General features: G+C 38.8%; 1 protein-coding gene across 3 annotated transcripts in view; it reads right to left on the bottom strand.

Annotated features, from left to right (window-relative positions):
- Positions 1-350: 350 nt before the first annotated feature.
- etv7 (ETS variant transcription factor 7) overlaps positions 351-18,505 on the bottom strand; it is a 126,996-nt gene continuing 108,841 nt past the window's right edge. For all 3 annotated transcript variants that reach the window (XM_028796506.2, XM_028796508.2, XM_028796505.2), the window contains 4 exons: positions 17,428-17,643; positions 6,927-7,069; positions 3,854-3,954; positions 351-3,186 (listed from right to left, as the gene is read on the bottom strand). In XM_028796506.2, coding sequence (XP_028652339.1) covers positions 3,069-3,186; positions 3,854-3,954; positions 6,927-7,069; positions 17,428-17,643 — 578 coding nt within the window. In that variant the 3' untranslated portion in view covers positions 351-3,068. The remainder of the gene's footprint in view (positions 3,187-3,853; positions 3,955-6,926; positions 7,070-17,427; positions 17,644-18,505) is intronic.

An 18,505-nucleotide genomic window follows, 5' to 3' on the forward strand; every position in this document is an offset into this window, starting at 1 on the left:
CTGCTGACTAAAGAAACAAAATCACCATTTATTAAAAGTAACTTCAAATACATCAGTTTAAGTGACAACATAAAGGGCTTCACTCACAGTATAGAAAGTGCTAATAAAAAACGTTGGGAGTTTTTCCTTGTGTTCTTAGGAAGTCAAGGATGGGGGATTATAAAAAACAGGGCCTGTTAAAGCCCATTGAGGCCTTCCTTGTGGGATTTTCGGCTGTATGAAAAATAAATTGTTGTTCTTGCTTAGACAAACACCACCATGATACCCAAGAATTTTGTGTTGTTGCCATATCTGTGGTGCAATCAAGACAGACAAAACCAAACTGCATTCAAAAGACAGCAGAAAAACACTATGGTGTTCCCTTTAATAGTGGAAAAAAGCTATCTGTGCAAAGTGTTATGAACAGTGTTAATAAAGAGCTTTGAAATACAGAGTTAAAAACAGTTTTAAAGTGATTCATACACATGTGTGACAAAAGAGAAGTACTCTGTTAATTAAAAGGGTTTTGAAATTATTTACAATTACTGAAAATTTTTTTTACAATGCATGGTTGTGATTAAAAAAAAATGTCATTGCAATACTCAGCTGAGCTACTCTACTTTAAATCCTTTCTGTATTTACAAAAGTATGAGTTCTGATCTATGTATTCAGTTCCGTTTCTTCCTTTCTGAGGAACATTTAGTGTGTTTGCATGTGCTTTAATAAACCGGTTATTCACAGAAACCTGGTTTCAGAAAATGCTATGTAAATCTTTACTCTGGTTACAGAAACCAGGTTGTTGGTCTCTGAGAAACCTGGTTGACAGATGTAAATTTGTTTCATGAACATTTTGGCCTTGTACAATAACAGATTTTGTGGTCTGAACATGTCCATTGCAGTCTGTTAACCTGTGCGTGGTGTTAGCTTCACACACACTTCCAGCAGCCACAGGCAGAAAATGGTGGAAGCGTTTCAAATTTCCCGAGGCAAATGCTCAGGTGATCTCATTATTCATTCTCTTTATTGAAATGATCTGTCTTGTTATTTCAAAAATCTCTAAATGTATATTGCTGAGCTAAACGTTCGTGCTAAGATCAGCAGTACATCCATCTAGACAAGAACAGGCCACTCGGCCCAACAAAGCTTGACAGTCCTGCCCACATAATTCTTCTAAAATCACATCAAGTTGAGGTTTGAAAGTCTCTAAAGTCTTACTGTCTACCACACTACTTGGTTACTTATGGTTTACTATGGTTTACTTCTAACATGTTTCCAACTGTGTCTCTATGTTCTTCATGAACTTATCTTATATATAAATGTCTACGCGTGGAAATGTGTATGTCTGTCCGGCCCAGAAGTGAGATGTGGAGTCGAGGTAAAGGCTCAGCCTCCGAGGAAACAGAACACTCGCTTAGCCGCTAATAACACAAGCGAGGCAAGCACATCGGCTAAACGAAACCTCAGAAGAAAGACAAAGTCGCTTAGCCGCTAACATCGGCAAAATGGTATCCCTTTTACTTTTCCTCCTGCCGCTAATACACAAGGGGGGCGAGAACGTCTGGAAAAATGAAACCTCTGAAGAAAGACAAAGTTGCTTAGCTGCTAACGCACAAGCGATGCGAGCACATCGGCAAAACGAATCCTCTTAGGAGAGAGATGCCCAGAGTAGTTCCTTTCAATTACCTGACATCTCTACATTTCATTTTTTTTCTAATGATTTCAATAGTTTCTAGGACCTCAGGCTTTTTACAGCACGAGCTTACACAGCTAGTTTTAATATAATAGTTTTGATCCACTGTACTAAATCCCTTCATAAACAATCATGTCTCCTATTTTAACATATTAGAAGTAACGTGCCTTACATGGCTCAATTACATTTAAAGATAACAAGTAATCTAAGACAATAATTATTTTATTGAAATAAAAACAGTTGTGTTATTATTATCCCATCAGCACTGGGTATAAGGCAGGAAGCAAATGTACTGGTGTGCCGCTCCTTTGCAGGATTTAATCACGCAGTTAAGCAAAAAAAAAAAGTGTGCTGCATGCAATCTGGTAACATATTGACATCAATAAAGTGTCGGCTTAGGTTTCGTTCAGCCATTTTGCTATAGACATGTTGAAAATGTGGCATATCAGCCAGTTTTCATACAGTAAATTATCAGTGGCCCAGGTTAGGGTTGTAAAAAAGGGGATGAATGTGATGTACTTCACATCACATGAAGAACTAAATGCGTCTACAAAACACAAGAAAATTATTGCATTTGGTTGTTTTTCTGGTCAGTTTCATGTAAGTTCATATATGGGTTTTAGATTTAATAACAAATGCTGGCCAGTCACATGTGTAGTTTTTCATACCAAAGAAGGAAAAGTAACACACTGTATAAAAACTAACTATATAACATATTTAATTACTTTCTTTTGTAAGTAATGAGTAACGTAACTAAGCTACTTTTTCAAGTAATGTTCCCCACACTGCTTAGGAGACACAGGCTCCATGCTTGTTTTCGGATTCACACCTGTCAAAGTGGAATTTAACTCTTTTGCATAGTTTCTTGGCATCCAAGCATCTTGCCAAAGGAAAACTCCATAAGGGGACTTTGAGCATATAAACTGGAGTATTTAAGAAACCAGTTTTCTGACTTAACTGGGTTATTCACTTCCCTATTCTGGCTTTGTGTGTGCATGTAAACACACTCATTGATCATTCTCTCCAGTTTCTTTCATCTTATGGGCTATTTGTAAGGTCACAGATGTCCCATTCCAATCTACACAGTGGAAGGGATGCTGAAGTTAAATGACAGAATGCTGAAAAGAGAAATCACTTAAATATATTAAATAGTTCAACTATAGTAGACAGTGGTCCAATGGTCTTTTTAAAAAAATCTATATCACCTGTACAAGAAAATTGAGTACCTTACAGTGAGAGGGCAGATAGGAAACAACAAAGGCTAACATAAAACTAGATTTTGATGCATTTACAATAAGGAAATTGCAATTTTATGTTATTGCAAGGCTCATTTTATAGTGCAAAATAGGAATTTTTCATTAAGGTGACATGTGGCTTGGTACCCATGAGGTACTTATTTTCAGGGCGAAATCTCCAGAATGTCATCCTTGTAGTCTGGAGATTCACATCCAGTAGTCTCATCCTGCTCTAGCCGGTCAGGTCGATTTTGTAGGATCTCATCTGGTGTCTTTAGAAACCTGTAATCCATAAAGCATTTTGGTATGAGTCATCCGGTAACATGAAAAAAGTGTAAAAGTGTAACAAGTGTAGACGAACAAACCTTGACAGGTAGTGTGTTATGTTACCAGTGGTGAAAGTAAAGCCATCCACACATCCTGATGCCTGCTTATATTATTAAACCGTACTCTGTTCAGGATGGGTACTTGTTAGAACACATGGACACTGCAGCAGTGTCACGTATTATGAAGGGTTACTTAACAATTCCTACCACTGTGTCATAGCCACTCTTTATTTGTACGGATTTTGACCCACAAATATTTGCACATGATTGCATGAAAACTTGATTTTCATGTCCTGCAAGGACAGTTAGCAGAACAGCCCTAGTGGTGCAAAGTCTTGGGGCAAGAGTGCTGTCCTTGGCAAATAAGCCTGTTATTTCTGCTTCTGTTAGAAATTCATATGTAGACGTAATCCTTTAGCATAAGTTTCTTTTATTTTTTGTATTTCTTTGGCAGACTAATTCACATGAGGACCCAAGTCTGAATCCTGCTATATTTTGTTTACTTCCTTGTCCAGCTTTCAGAGATATATGATAATACATGCTGTAACCACTTGTATTTTGTTATCAATATAAAAGATACCTCAAGAACAACCTCAGTTAGGGACAAAGTTTCAAGAACATACCTAAAAAGCAGCTTCTGCCCAGGCTCTTTCTTGATTATATTCAGTTTATAGTAATGCCGCAGAGCACGTGACATCTTCTCATAGGTCATATTTGCTCGATTCTGCATAAAGACAAATGGAATATTACTTCCTACATTTTATAGTTATACTAGAATGCATTTGCACTAATCCTGCCAGAGATATCTTATACTAAGGTCAACAAGTGAAGAAAAGAATAGTAAGAGCCACTTTATCTGGTAAATTATGAGTATAAAACTTTCAAACTAATAAAATAAACAGTGTTTATATAAAGCTGCTCCCTAACCTTCTAAAGCAGCAACTTGAAACCTTTTTTGTGAATTTTAAACAGTAAAAATAGAGCCATATTGAAGTAAAACATGCAATAATAATAACATGATGACATTTTTATTTCATAATAATTAGATGTCTTTTCTTAATAATTAGATGACTTTTATCTAATGTTAGTAAATCCGGACACTCAAGACTCCAAGGGGGGGACAAGCAAACCCCCAAACTATCCAACCACCACCTGCTATCTGATCAAATCATATTAAATCTGGACATTTGATATTCTACGGAGGACCTGCACCTCCTATGTAATGTTTTTAAATTTTGACACTCAAAACTCAAAGGGGGATACTCTCCAATCCAAAGCAAATAAATACGGGTGGTAGAATCTCCACTCTATTATGAAATCAATCTTAAAAAGAGAGTACAGACATTTATGTATTTCAACTTCAGGAACTCATTGAACAAATTGTGATATAAATTAAATAGGTTTTGTGGTTCAGGAAACCAGAAACATTTCAGAAATGAAACCTTGCCGACCTTGGGATTGTGTTCAGTGTCAAGGTGTCAAAGAAAGTTAATATTTATTGAATCTACAGTATGTCACAAAAACAAATACTCACAGTGATTATTTTTAGATACCGGTAATTATCATTCTGTGTAATTGAATGACTTTAAATTGGATTGGGGGTGGCACAGTGGTGGTGCTGCTGCCTCGCAGTTAGGAGACCCAGGTTCGCTTCCCGGGTCCTCCCTGCATGGAGTTTGCATGTTCTCCCCATGTCTATGTGGGTTTCCTCCCACACACTAAAGACATGCAGGTTAGGTGATTCGGCGATCCTAAATGGTCCTTGGTGTGTGTGTGTGTGTGCTCTGCGGTAGGCTGGCACACTGCCCAGGGTTTGTTCCTGCCTTGCGCCCTGTGCTGGCTGGGATTGGCTACAACACACCCCCGTGACCCTGTGTTAGGATATAACAGGTTGGATAATGGATGGATGGATTGGATTGCTCCATAACCACATACAATTTACACAATAACACATAATATGGCACAGTACCACAATGGTTAGCATTCCTGCTACAGCGTCCTGTGCAGGTCAGTGTCTATTAGGATTTTACAAAATCTTCCTGTGTCTAAATAGGTGCCTCCTTTAGATGCTCAATTTTCTTCAACACCTGAAAGCTGTGTGTGTTGGGTATCCCCTAAGTTGGCCTGGTGTAATGATTCTTATATCACAGAAAAATTGCAATCATTTCCCTCCAAGTAAATGGTGATCAAGTGCCCTAAGTGAAAACAGCTCAAGGATCTCAGAGTCATGTTCACGAGTGACGGCAGAGGTGATCTTATGATTTACCAACAAACTGGTGGAACAATGGTGGTTTTGCAAATTTTCCACTGGAATCTGGTGTTAAACCTAAAGCTAAGGTTTCTGATGATGCACATTACTTATCTGTCAATTTACAACCCCATCCTCATTTATGGCCATGAATTATGGGTAATGACTGAAAGAATGAAATTGTGATTACCAGGAGCCAAAGTACAGTTTCTGTGCAATATTGCTTGGCTCAGTCTTCATGATAGGGTGTAGAACTCAACAATACAGGAGGTCCTTGGAGTAGAACTGTTACTTGTCTAGACTAAGAAGAACTATTTCATGTTGTGGGTATGTAGTTGGTATGCCCCATGAGTTCCTCCAGAGGTAATGTACCAGCCATGATCTACTGAGAGAAGATTCGGGAAAGATTGGAGAGATTGTACAGCTAAGCTAGCCTGGATATTTTTCAAAGAATTAGACACTATTCCTAAGGAAATGGTGGTCCAGTCTGTCTAGTTTGGCATATTCTCACAGTGAAAAGTGGATATAAGATAAAAAAAAATGAAGTGTCTTTTCTGTTGTTGGGTTGTGGAGAGTTAAAGCCTATCTTGGCAGAACCAAGTTTAAATAAAGAACCAGCCTTGAAAAGGATGCCATTTTGTCATGGGGCACACACCCCAACATATTCTCACTCTGGGCTAATGTTAAGTGTCGCCAATAAACCTAATGCACACATCTTTAAGAGAGACACAGACATAACATCTAACCCATACTGTGTCAACAATTAATGTTTTGAACATGGAGTAGAACATGGACAGGTTGCAGTTGCCTCCTGACACTGAAAATGGATGATTGGATGTATGGAGTAGAACATTATTTTTTTATTCAAGAAATTACGTTCAATTTAAAAAAGAACACGAACTATATCTGCTATATAATTAGGAAGACTAATTGTAAACTAAAATATATATTTACTGAGATTTTAGGTAAAAAGTATTAGGTTTGTAACCATCTATGCTTTCCACTGTCTAAATGTGCTTTTTCCATTACAGAATTGGGGGGTTTGGAGTGAGGCATCAGGCAAGGAGTAACCTTTCAATACAGCATTGTGATTCTTAACAAAACATTTAGATTTGGCTTTTTTACCAGAATATGGGTACAAATCAACTGTTTTCATGCCATAACTACAACATCTGAGAACATCAGGTGCCACCTGCTCCTTCATTCAAGTTGTATGGTCTTCAAAACACAAGCCGGTTAATCCATTCCACATCAATTGTTAATTTAAACAACATGGTTCATTTACATTCAAATATATCTAGTTAAAAATGTGCCTTTTTCAAATGTGTACTGTACATGTAAAGAAAGTTGAGGTGATTTGGCAAATGAAAGATGCTATAAAAATATTGTTTTGTTTGTCATTGAAACCTTGCTCAATTATTCTCATATTAATCATAATATTCTCTCACTTTGTGATTGCCCCACAGCCTTGCCAGTCCATTGGGATCCACCACTCGAAAGACTTTAGCTTCCTGGTCCTCCCAGCGGATGAAGCTCTCGTAGCGGTTGTCTGAAAGGAGCTGGTATACGTAGTCCCACAAAAGTCGACAGTCTGTTTGCAGAAAAAAAATAATGGTAGCAATAGTTTAGTTGAAATTGAAATTCACTATGAACCAAACATGTGTGTTCATTCAGTATACAACTTACAGTACAAGTACTTTCCTGCAATTGAAGTCTTTATAAATGGCAGGTTATATGGGCAAGTTATTTAAGGCTTGGACTATAAAGCATAAGGCTGCTTGCAGTTCAATACTCGCCACTTTTCTCCAAGGGGCATGGATACTGGCTTGGTATGTGTATACCCTGGGATGGGCTGGTATCTTGTCTAGTATGGATTGTGATCAACAGGGAGTGCCATAGAACCCCAAATTCCAAACATGAATGCTCTAACACTGTCCCAAATTAAAAATGTAAACTTTTGTTTTAGTCAGAATACCTTCATACAGTAATATACTGTAATCCTCTCTTCTTCTTCTTTCTACTCTCCACATCATTGACAGGCTGGAATGGTCTCATTGCTCTGTTGAATTAAGAAAGGCAGACCAGACTCTTTTTTACTTTCTCGTATACGAAGTATAGGGAAAGCATTGTAATCATCCTAAAATTCAATGTCAAGATTTTGACGAATCTCGATGTTTAGCCCTGAGTCCAAAAATACCATTTTTAGAATCATGTCTGTGTGTCTGTCTGTGTATATGTAAACATGATAACTTGAGTACGCTTTCACTTAGGTTAACCAAATTAGGTACAAAACGTAAATTTCTGTCAACTTTTGAGTTATTTCCGCTAACCAGAAGTGGTACTCTTTACCTTTTATTCATGCAGCTGCAATTATTCAGCTTTACTTTTATAATAATTGTTCAATATATTATTAATTTGATTTGTTGTTGATGGTTATTTAATGTACATAATATAATAATAATAATAATAATTCTTTACATTTATATAGCGCTTTTCTCACTACTCAAAGCGCTCTCCACACAGGGAGGACCCGGGAAGCAAACCCACAATCTCCTTACTGCAAAGCAGCAGCACTACCACTGCGCCACCTGTGAGGATCCCACATGGGTCAGGATGTACAGAATTTTAGATGTTCTGCCTGATACATTCTTTTTTGCTAGAAAAGCCACCTATTCTTTCTCTCTTTTTTTAAATTAAAGTCCCAATAAATAGCAAAGGAACTGTTTCACTTCAAATGTAATGTACCTGCTATATGACTTTTCTGGTTAAGCGGAGCATTTCTTATATATAAACGTCTACGTGTGGAAGTTTGTGTGTCCATCTGTCCAGCCCTGAATATATAAAAAAATAATCATTGTCTTGTGGTTTACTCCTCAAATATCCATCCCCATATCTGAGTATATGAGAAAGTCGAGGGGAGACCACTTCTGATTTTATTTCTAAGGAGATTATGTACATTTAATGTGGATAATGATATCTGTCACATGTTCAACCACTCTGTGATAGCCAGTGTCATTTTCTATGCTGTGGTGTGCTGGGCCGATAACATCACTTCAAAAGAGATCTACCTAATCAACAAGCTAATTAAAAGGGCATGCTCAGTTATGGGACAAACTCTGGTGGTCGTAGCAAAAGAGGGAATTAAAACAAAACCAAATATCATTATGAACAATGCTGCACATCCTCTCTCTGGCACACTAACACTGAGGACTTGCAGTCAATGATTTATTTAGCAGAAGTGTGTCAATAATTGCTATGGGGGCTCCTTTATACCAATGGCGATACACCTGCGTAATTCCTCACTGGGACTGTGACTGCCAAGTCTGAATTTATTACGTTAAATTTTCTTCCTTTTTTTGCCATTCTGGTGTTTATTCAGACCATAGTGTAAGAGCCAATCTTAGAAAGTTAATACTTTAAGTTAAACTCATATTAGTATTTTCTTAACTTGAATAGAATATAATGTTCTTTCACAGCTAAAGATTATGGTATAGCCTTTACCCACTGTAGTTACCGTGAAATAGAACCTTCTTGGCTATAACTGTAATATAGTGTGTTAATTAAGTCTGTTTGGAATTAGTCTCATTGCTAGCATGGACTGACAGACCCATTTGCAATTTGTAAATGGGTAGGCATACAGTTTTCAGACCGTTTAGAAATGGTTCGACTGTATGAGCAAACTTAAAGAAACAAACAAGATAAAAGCCATTAACCAAATTTTATTTAAACAAGGGCTTTTCTTTACTTTGCAATATCAACTTTTTCTTTATTTTTGTGTGAACCGTTTTACTTTGAATCTTATCTAAAGCTTTTAAAAATAAAGAAATTTTGTCTGTGGAATCATTTCAACATGTCACATTATTTCCAGAATCCCATGAAGCAAACTACAGCTGCAGTAATTTGGTCATTTTGGGTAAACGCAGCTACACATAGTGTCAGTTTGTTTTGTTTTTCTACCTATTTATGTATTTACTAGCCATGGTACCTGTCAAAGACAGACAATGGAATAATAAAAAAAATATTTGCTGTCTCTTTCCCTACATGTACCTTCAGCACTTTTCCTCAGTATTCATGTGTGTCTGAATGTTTCTACACCAGCACTCCCTCTCTCGAGGGTGTTCCTGTTAAGCCTGCTTATTTTTGAGACAACTTTCTCGCCTCCTGTCCAGTTTTATACTTTCCATCTTTGAAGGTGACTTTCTCTCATCATGCCTAATACGCCGTTAATCCTATTTGTGCATCTCTCTCTTGTATTTTCTCTTTCTATCATGTCCCCAAAGCCAAATTGACCAATCAGCTTGCTCTGAGGGACTGGACACACACAGAGACCTTAGTGTTTTATTATACAGTAGATCTGATGAACTTCTGTAAAAAAACTTTATTTGTCCCCAGGAAGAAAGTTTTTTTACAGAAGTTCATCAGATCTACTGTTCTTTCTTTCTTTCTTTCTTTCTTTCTTTCTTTCTTTCTTTCTTTCTTTCTTTTGGAGGATGCATTTCATATGTTCCAATCAATGTTCCTCTATAAAACGTATATCCATATTATATATACAGAAAAAATAAGGTTAAATTGAAACAGTAAATATACTATTATTTATATAAAAGTCTTCTGAGAGGTGAAATATTCTTTATAAAGAACACTTTTTGTTGTATTTCCAGGAGCATATCAAAGCAAAGACACGTTTGTCCTCACTCATGAGCAAGCAACATAAAGCTGCCCATGAGAAAAGCAATCTGTTTATAAATCAATGCCTGCACATTTCACTGTCTGACTTTGTGATTTGTTTGTGGTCATAGCAAAGCAGACACAAATAGGAAATTACAGACTTTTAAAAGGGGCAGAAAATTATTAGGAATCAGAGGTATTCTTGGGATGAAAATTATTTCGCTTGTTGTGTCACCAGGCTGTCAATACTTCAGGCTGTATTATATGACTGCAAAGAGCTATTACTTTCAATGTAATCCTACTGTAGAGTTTAGGCGGGCTAAGGTTTCTCAGCAATAGGATTGGTGAACATGCTTTCTGCTTTTCTTGCTTGAGCATTCCACTGGTGGTTTGCAGCTAAATGGTTGCTTTGTTGTTTTTGTTCCTTAGAATTCTGCATCAGATTTTTTTTTTTATGCTGGCATGAACAGATCTTGGATTTAAATTAGTTCTCTTTCTAGAAAGCATATTACTTGAAAATTAAAAAAAAAAAACAGAACTAACAAGACATCCTTACTTTTTTTCCCAGAACTTGACTGGATATATCTGACAGGGTGTGCCCTCAAAGAAAATGTTTAACTGCTGAAGTCGTTGAGTTTCTCTCGGGGTGTAGTATCGTGTATACTGCCTTTTAAGTATTCCTACATTTAATTTATCGCTACACTTTCATGGAAATCAGTGTGTTGTGGCACCCGGCGGGGTTTGTCGCCTGGCCGGGATGCCCAGGAGGAGCGGAGGAGGGCTTGTGCCTCCTCCAGGATACGAAGGGGCGTCCTACCTGGTTGCCTTGGGGACCACGGGTACAGAGCTTTGAAGCTCTACCCTGTAGAGGCCCGTGGTCACCCACCGCCAGGGGCCGCCCCGATGCCTTGGGAGCCCTGGACCTCAGTACTTCCGCCATACCCGGAAGTGCTGGGGGGAAGAGGATTGGGGACACCCGGAGGACTTCCGGATGTACTGTCAGAGCTTTCGCCACACAGGGGTGTGGCTACGGAGCCGCTCAGGATGCACCTGGAGTCCTTCCGGGGTGAATAAAAGGGGCTGCCTCCCTCCAGTCAGGGGCAAGAGTCGGGTGGAAGTGGACAAAGCTTGGTGGAGAGGAGTGGAGGCGGACCAGAGACTGAGAGAAGGCATTGAGTTGTGGCCAGGACTGAAGGGGTGATTGGTGCTGCGGCACTGGGTATTGTGCTCACTACTGTTGTAAATATTAGTGTAAATAAACGTGTGTGGTGAATCAACATGTCTACCTGTCTGTGTCCGGGCTGTTCCCCACAGTGTATACATCCCTGAGTTGGGACTCAAAATGTAAGAAAATAATTTGTCGCATAGCAAGATTTCCTATACTCTGACTAGGACCCAGATTAATATACATACCAAATTTCATGTAAATCGATCAAGCCATTCTCAAGTGATGCCCAGACATACTGACAGAAATTTTTGAATTTATTGATATAGAAATGAAATACATTTTATACAAAAATATATCATCTCTCTTTTAAAATTTAACCTCTAGTAAAAATTATTTTTTAGTTCATAATTTTCCATCATCCATATATTACAGACTTTTTTTTATTATGATCAATCAACAACCCCTGTTTATGATGGCTTAAGTATCAAGTTTCAGAATTACATGGTGTCTAATATAGCACATAAATTACATAAAGGAAAAAAGAATAGTTTGAGTATGTTAAACTCACTCATCACATATACTTTATATATAAATTACTTATCTGAGTCATGTCACTTGCTAACCTGCTTAATCCAGACCAAGCCACCAAGGGGTGGGGCTGGAGCCTATCCCAGTTAGCACAGAACAGAAGGCAGGAACAAGCCTTGGACAAGGCACTGGTCCATTACAGGGCAAACACACACATGCACTCACACACCAAAGACATACAAGAGCCAATCTCGCGTCACCAGTTCACCTAACCTGCATGTCTCTGGACAGTGGGAGAAAACTGGAGCGCCAGGAGTAAATCCACACCAACATGGGGGAAAAAATACAAACTCCATGTACTAAGGAGGACCTGGCACACAAGCCCTGGTCTCCTTACTGAGAGGTAGCGGTACTACCACTGCACCACTGTACTGCTCACTTATCTGACTCTACCCTTTAAATGTAATTTATATCAAGATTTTGTTGGTGAATATCAAAGTAAAAATCAACTGAATCAGATTTTAAGGTTGCTGTTGCCAAGGTCTATCCTGGCAGCATCAGGAATGAAGGGCCATTTTGAGTTAATATAAAAATGATTATTTTGATATTTATATCAAAATCTGTCATCATGAAGTGCTTTGAGAAACCGGTGCGGAGTCATATCATCGCCTGCCTGCCAGCAGTCCTGGACCCATTTCAATTTGCTTACAAAGCAAAGAGATCCCTTCATGCTGCCCTGACCCACCTGGAGCAACAGAGGAGTTACGCCAGACTACTCTTTGTGGACTTCAGCTCAGCGTTTAACACCATCAGGCTCTCAGCCTCAACACCGGGATGCCGCAGGGTTGTGTGCTCAGCCCGCTCCTCTACACCTTACATCTATCTATCTATCTATCTATCTATCTATCTATCTATCTATCTATCTATCTATCTATCTATCTATCTATCTATCTATCTATCTATCTATCTATCTATATGCATAGTAATGTGCTGTTTTCAGAAAATAATTTTATTTTGATACATAATGTACTACTCAGAAGAGATGCCGGATGCCTAAATTGTGATTCATAACTCCAAAGAATACATAGAAATGCACACAACAGATGTTACCATGTGCAAAATTAATTCAATGAAAGATGAAGGACTGATGTTAGCCTCCAGAATTGTTTAAATTCTTTAAAGTTTTTCCTCATCACAAAACTGGAACCATTCCTTAAAGTTTTTGATCCATGCTGACATGATATAATCATACAACTCCAGCCAGTTTTTTTAACTAAACATGATAGGAACTCCACATGCTATCTCAAACCAAGGTGCTCTGTTGTCATGAGATTCAGCTTAAGAGTGAATTGTCTACTTGAGGACATCAGTGGAAACTAAGGGGAAGTGCATTTAAAACTGAAGCCAGGAAGCACTTCTTTTGGGCAAAGAGTTGTAGGACTCTGGAACAAACTACTGAAACCTAGAGATGAAGCAGAAACCTTGACAACCTTTAAGAAGAATCTGGATGAGGTATTGGGACAGCTTATCTATTAGATAAACAAATTGGCCAGATGGACTGAATGGTTTTCTCTCGTTTGACATGTTTCTTATGTTCTTATGAGATGCAGGATCTGTCCCAGACATTGAAGTAAACTGAAGTCACAGTCACGTTTATGGAACCAATTTGAGGGGATGTGAGCTTTGTGACATGGTATATTATCCATTTGAAGAGGATAGACTGTGGCCATAAAGGGATGCACGTTGTCAACAGCAATGCTTAAGCGTATTCTGGCATTCAAATGATGCACACTGGCCTGACTGCAGTATACTAAGTTGCATCAGCCACCTTATTAGTTGTTTAGAGAGGTGGGGTGTTTCAGTAATAAGCAGTGATACCCAATAAAGTAGTTACTGAGTGTAAATAAAAAATGTTAGATACTATACGGTATATTTTTGGAAAGTTATTTATTTTTTTATTATGATCAATCAACAACCCCTATAGGTGAAGTTGGGTTGTCTAGATAAAATTACATGCAATACAATCTAATACATGGCAAATCATTTTCGTATAGCACAAAATCACAAAAGAAGTTCCACAATGGGCTTTAACAGGCCCTGCCTTTTGACAGCCCCCCAGCCTTGACTCTCTAAGAAGACAAGGAAAAACTCCCAAAAAAACCCTAGTTTAAAGAGAGATCCCTTTCCAGGTAGGTTGGGCGTGCAGTGGGTGTCAAAAGAAGGGGGTTAATACAATACAATGCAATACAATACAATACAATACAATACAATACAATACAATACAATACAATACAATACAATACAATACACAGAACACATATATTCATTTACTTGCCTGGCCACTTTGTTAAAAAAGTGCATGCTTTTACCATGTTTATATGGATTTTCTACAATTGCTCCAGCTTCCTGTATTTCTAATTGATTAGACGACAAGCATCTTGTGATGAGTGGTCACCATTTTGAATGACAAGTATTAATGAATCTGTAGTCATTCCCTCTCTTGTTATACACTGAAGGCTTTAAAGGAGCCTTTTAGAAGGAAGGAGTCTGGCTTACTGCTTCATTTGTAGCCTCATTAAAAGCTAAGAACAGAGCAATGATCGCCACAAATTTGTCTGAAAATTTAATGTAATAATTATAATGAAAACAAAATTCCCCTGATCTGCATAGAATGTATTTGAATTCATCTCATCTCATTTTTTTAACTGCCTCTCCTGATGAAAGCTATAATAGAAGCAGGCCAAACAGGTCAGCCCAGACTTCCTTGTCCTCAGCTATAGATAGCAGCTCCTCCTGAGGAATTCCCGGGTCCTCAGAAGTCAGCCAAGAAATATATACCCTCCAGCTGCCCTGGTTCTGCCACAGGGTCACCACCTAGTGGGATGTGCCCAGAGCAGCTCAAGGGGGAGTTGTTCAGGAGCATTCTTATGATATGCCCAAATCACCTCAACTCTGCTCTTTTCAGTCTGGAGGAGCAGCAACTTTACTCTGAGGTTCTCCCAAATTGTTGAATTTTTTTTTGTCCATCACGGAGTGTCTGAAAGTCACTCTGCAAAGAAACCTAATTTCTGATGCTTGTTCTAGCAGTCTCATTCTTTCAGTCATAACTCACAGCTCCTGACCACAGATGAGGACAGTGATATAATTCAACTGGTAAACAAAGAAGTTGGTCTTTAGACTCAGCACCCATGTCATCACCGCAGACCGGTACAGCATCAGAAGGACATTTGCCACCACTCCAATCCACTTGTTGATCTCACATTCCCTTTCTCCTTCACTAGTAAATAAGATCCCAAAATTCTTGAACTCCTCCTCTAAAGGCAGCTGTTAACCCCTCAACTGGGCAGAGCAATCCACTCTTTTCTGAGAGAGAACCATGACCTCAAATTTGGAGATACTGATCCTAATCCCAGCTGCTTCTCAATTGGCAATGAATTGTTCGTGTGCATGCCGAAGGTCACAGTCAGGTGAGGCAAAGATGACAACATTATCTGTTTAAAGTGATTATGCTACTCCTAGCCTCCCCAACTGGACACCATCACAACCTCAGCTGCACCTAGATATCCTCTTCATGAAAACCACAAACAGCAGAGGTGACAAAACACATCCTTGATGGAGTCCAACACCCACAGTGAATGAATTCGACTTAACTTAATTTCTAGTATAGCTCTCAATGCATCCATATAGGGAATGAATAGAAAGCAAGAGCAGCCCTGTTACCTCGTATTGGTGCAGCATCTCCCACAATGCATGCCAAGGGACATGGTCTTATGCCTTCTCCAATTCTACGAAACATGCGTCAAGGTCAACTATTTAGAATATCTTTTTTAATTGGCTGGGTCTACCCTAAGGAGTCCATTACTTTCCATTATTTTCGACTCATACTTATGCTTTTGACATTGATTTTTGTTCAGGGGTGTTACATCGCTGCCAACTTAACTGCACTATTGTTGATTCCTATTGCCAGGACCATCTGAAGTGGGTGTGTCTTCAGAGACTGAAGCCCTGTCAATAACGACACGACAGGATAAAAGGTCACCTAAGAGTATACTTACTCGTTCGACTATATCAAGTCAGAAACCCTTCAAACCTTTTAGAAACATTTCTTTGTTTTGTTTATCTTATTTTTAAAGCTCTATAATCCTTTTGACTTTGATTGTATCTTGCAATTTTTGTCTTTGGTTACGAATTGTTGTTCTCCTGGTTCTGACCCTTGCTTCGGTTTTTTAACTACCGTATTTACCCGTGTACCACACGCACATTTTTTCCCGAAAATTAGCATTAGAAAATCAGGTGCGTGTCATATACGAGGAAATTTTTTTCTGTAATGTTTACTTCTTCTGCTTGAGCTCTCTCGCTCGCTCTCTCTCTCTTGCTCGTTCGCTTGTGCTCTCTTTCTCTCGCGCTCTCTCTCTCACTCGCACACACATGCTCTCTCTCTCTCTCTTCGTCGTTTGCTCACGCTCTCTCTCTCTCTCTATCTCGCTTGTTCGCTTGCGCACACTCTCTCTCTCTCGCTCGCTCTTTCGTCATGCATCAAAAACAGAAGGGCATTTCGCGGAAAACATGCCCTAACCTCTTCCTATACAATCACAACGTGCGTCGTACATGGGGCAAATTTTTTTCATGATTTTCTTTGTAAAAATTATGGTGTGCATCTTACACAAGGGCGCGTAGTACACGAGTAAATACGGTATGTTCTTTCCTTCAGTTATCCTCTGAAATCTCTTGCCTGCTTTGCATAATGACAGATGGACTAGGGTATCATACTCCCATGTACCCTCCAACTGTATTAGAATTCTTTTCATGGGAAGTAATCATATGTAACCAACACTGATTTTCAGCAACATTCATAGCCTATGTATCTAAGGCATTTTATAAATGAGTTGGCAATCAATGAGTCCATCAAGCTAATTTTTTTATTTGATATACTTTATAAATTCCTGTGTGGAAATTGTCATTTTGCATGACCTTTGGGGGTCAGAGCACAGGGTCATCCATTATACAATGCCCTAGAGAAATTTTCAGGAGAGGAGCCTTGCTCAAGAACCCAACAGAGTAGGATATTTTTAGCTAAGTTGTCCCAATGTATGTCTCAAGCTAAAACTGTCTCCAGTATATGATATGGTACTGTATATCCATCCATTATCCAACCTGCTATAGCCTAACTACAGGGTCACAAGGGTCTGCTGGAGCCAATCCCAGCCAAGGCAGGAAACAAACCCCGGGCAGGGTGCCAGCCCACCGCAGGGCACACACACACATACACACCCACCTACACAACTACCAAGGACAATTTAGGATTGCCGATGCACCTAACCTGCATGTCTTTGGACTGTGGGAGGAAACCAGAGTACCTGGAGGAAACCCATGCAGACACGAGCAGAACATGCAAACTCCACGCAGGGAGGACCCGGGAAGCGAATCCGGGTCTCCTAACTGCGAGGCAGCAGTGCTATGATATGGTATAGTACGTGTAGTTCCAAATTCCCATAATCTTTTGTGAAAAGCTGCCCATAAAAAAGGTTATCAAAAACAGTTTAATAAATAGGTATGAAGAAATGTATTGATAATGCTCTTATACTCACCTGCAATCTTGCCATTGGCTGGAGCAGCAGAAGGTCCCAGAATTGTGCCTGGAAGATCTCCTTTGTGTGAAAGATTTAAAGGCTCCTCCTTGTTATTCATTATGTTAGGAGAAGGTTGCTTATTTTGATTGGATGGACTGATCACTGGCTGTGTCCGGGGAGAAGTAAAGCAGAACTGGCCATCAGATAAAGACTGAGCATGGAGGCGTGGGATTTCTGTAAAGAGAGAAAGCCTATCTTTTATTTCCTGTAGAACTTTACTCTTCAATATGTTGAACAAAACAAACAAAAAAAAACCCAAACAGTGCAGGTAATTTAGATCATGGTTGTCCATTTGTCTCATTTCAGGTCCAAGATAGATACTTTGGTTTTTGTTTTTCTCATTCTATCCATTTATTTAATTAGAAGCTATTCCCTGTTGTTTTAAAAACATGTTATTTAATCATATGGATTATTAGTTACTACTGTGGACTGGTGGCATCTGCAGGTTTGGTATACTTGATACTGCTGAACTGGTTTACACTGGCTTGAGAACATTATGCAATACTAACTAGGGCCTGTGATAGGCCAGTGTCCCACCAATGCCATGTGTCTGGTCCTGCTGGGATGGTGTCTGGCCCAGACGACCTTGAATTGGGTAATGCATGTTCAGTTATGGACTGACAGTTTGTTAGGGTTCTTATACATCATACATATGTTGTTCAAAGAAAAGCAAAATCTGTATCATCAACGTTTACAGTCCACTAAAGTAGCTTAGGCATTTACCTTTTTGTCTTATAATAAAACAACACATGCAAAAGCTGGTTAGTTGTTGATTTGTTGCTTGATTCTCATTATGAATTAGTGTTAGGATCATTGGGTTAAATATATTTTAGTTTCTTCTGGGTAATTTTTCTAAATTGTGCTTCTTTAAAATTAGATTGTATTTGTTTTTGATCTTTTTAGTTACTATGTTGATTACCTCATTATGCATTTAATGTTATCCTTGGCGTTCTGGGATGCTTTCTTATAGCAACAGTTTGCTTCCATGCATGAACTGTTGATGAATGAGGCGCCGTTTATTTAAAGTCAAAAGACA

The sequence above is a fragment of the Erpetoichthys calabaricus genome, chromosome 3 (assembly GCF_900747795.2).
Source record: "Erpetoichthys calabaricus chromosome 3, fErpCal1.3, whole genome shotgun sequence".
Taxonomy (NCBI): domain Eukaryota; kingdom Metazoa; phylum Chordata; class Cladistia; order Polypteriformes; family Polypteridae; genus Erpetoichthys; species Erpetoichthys calabaricus.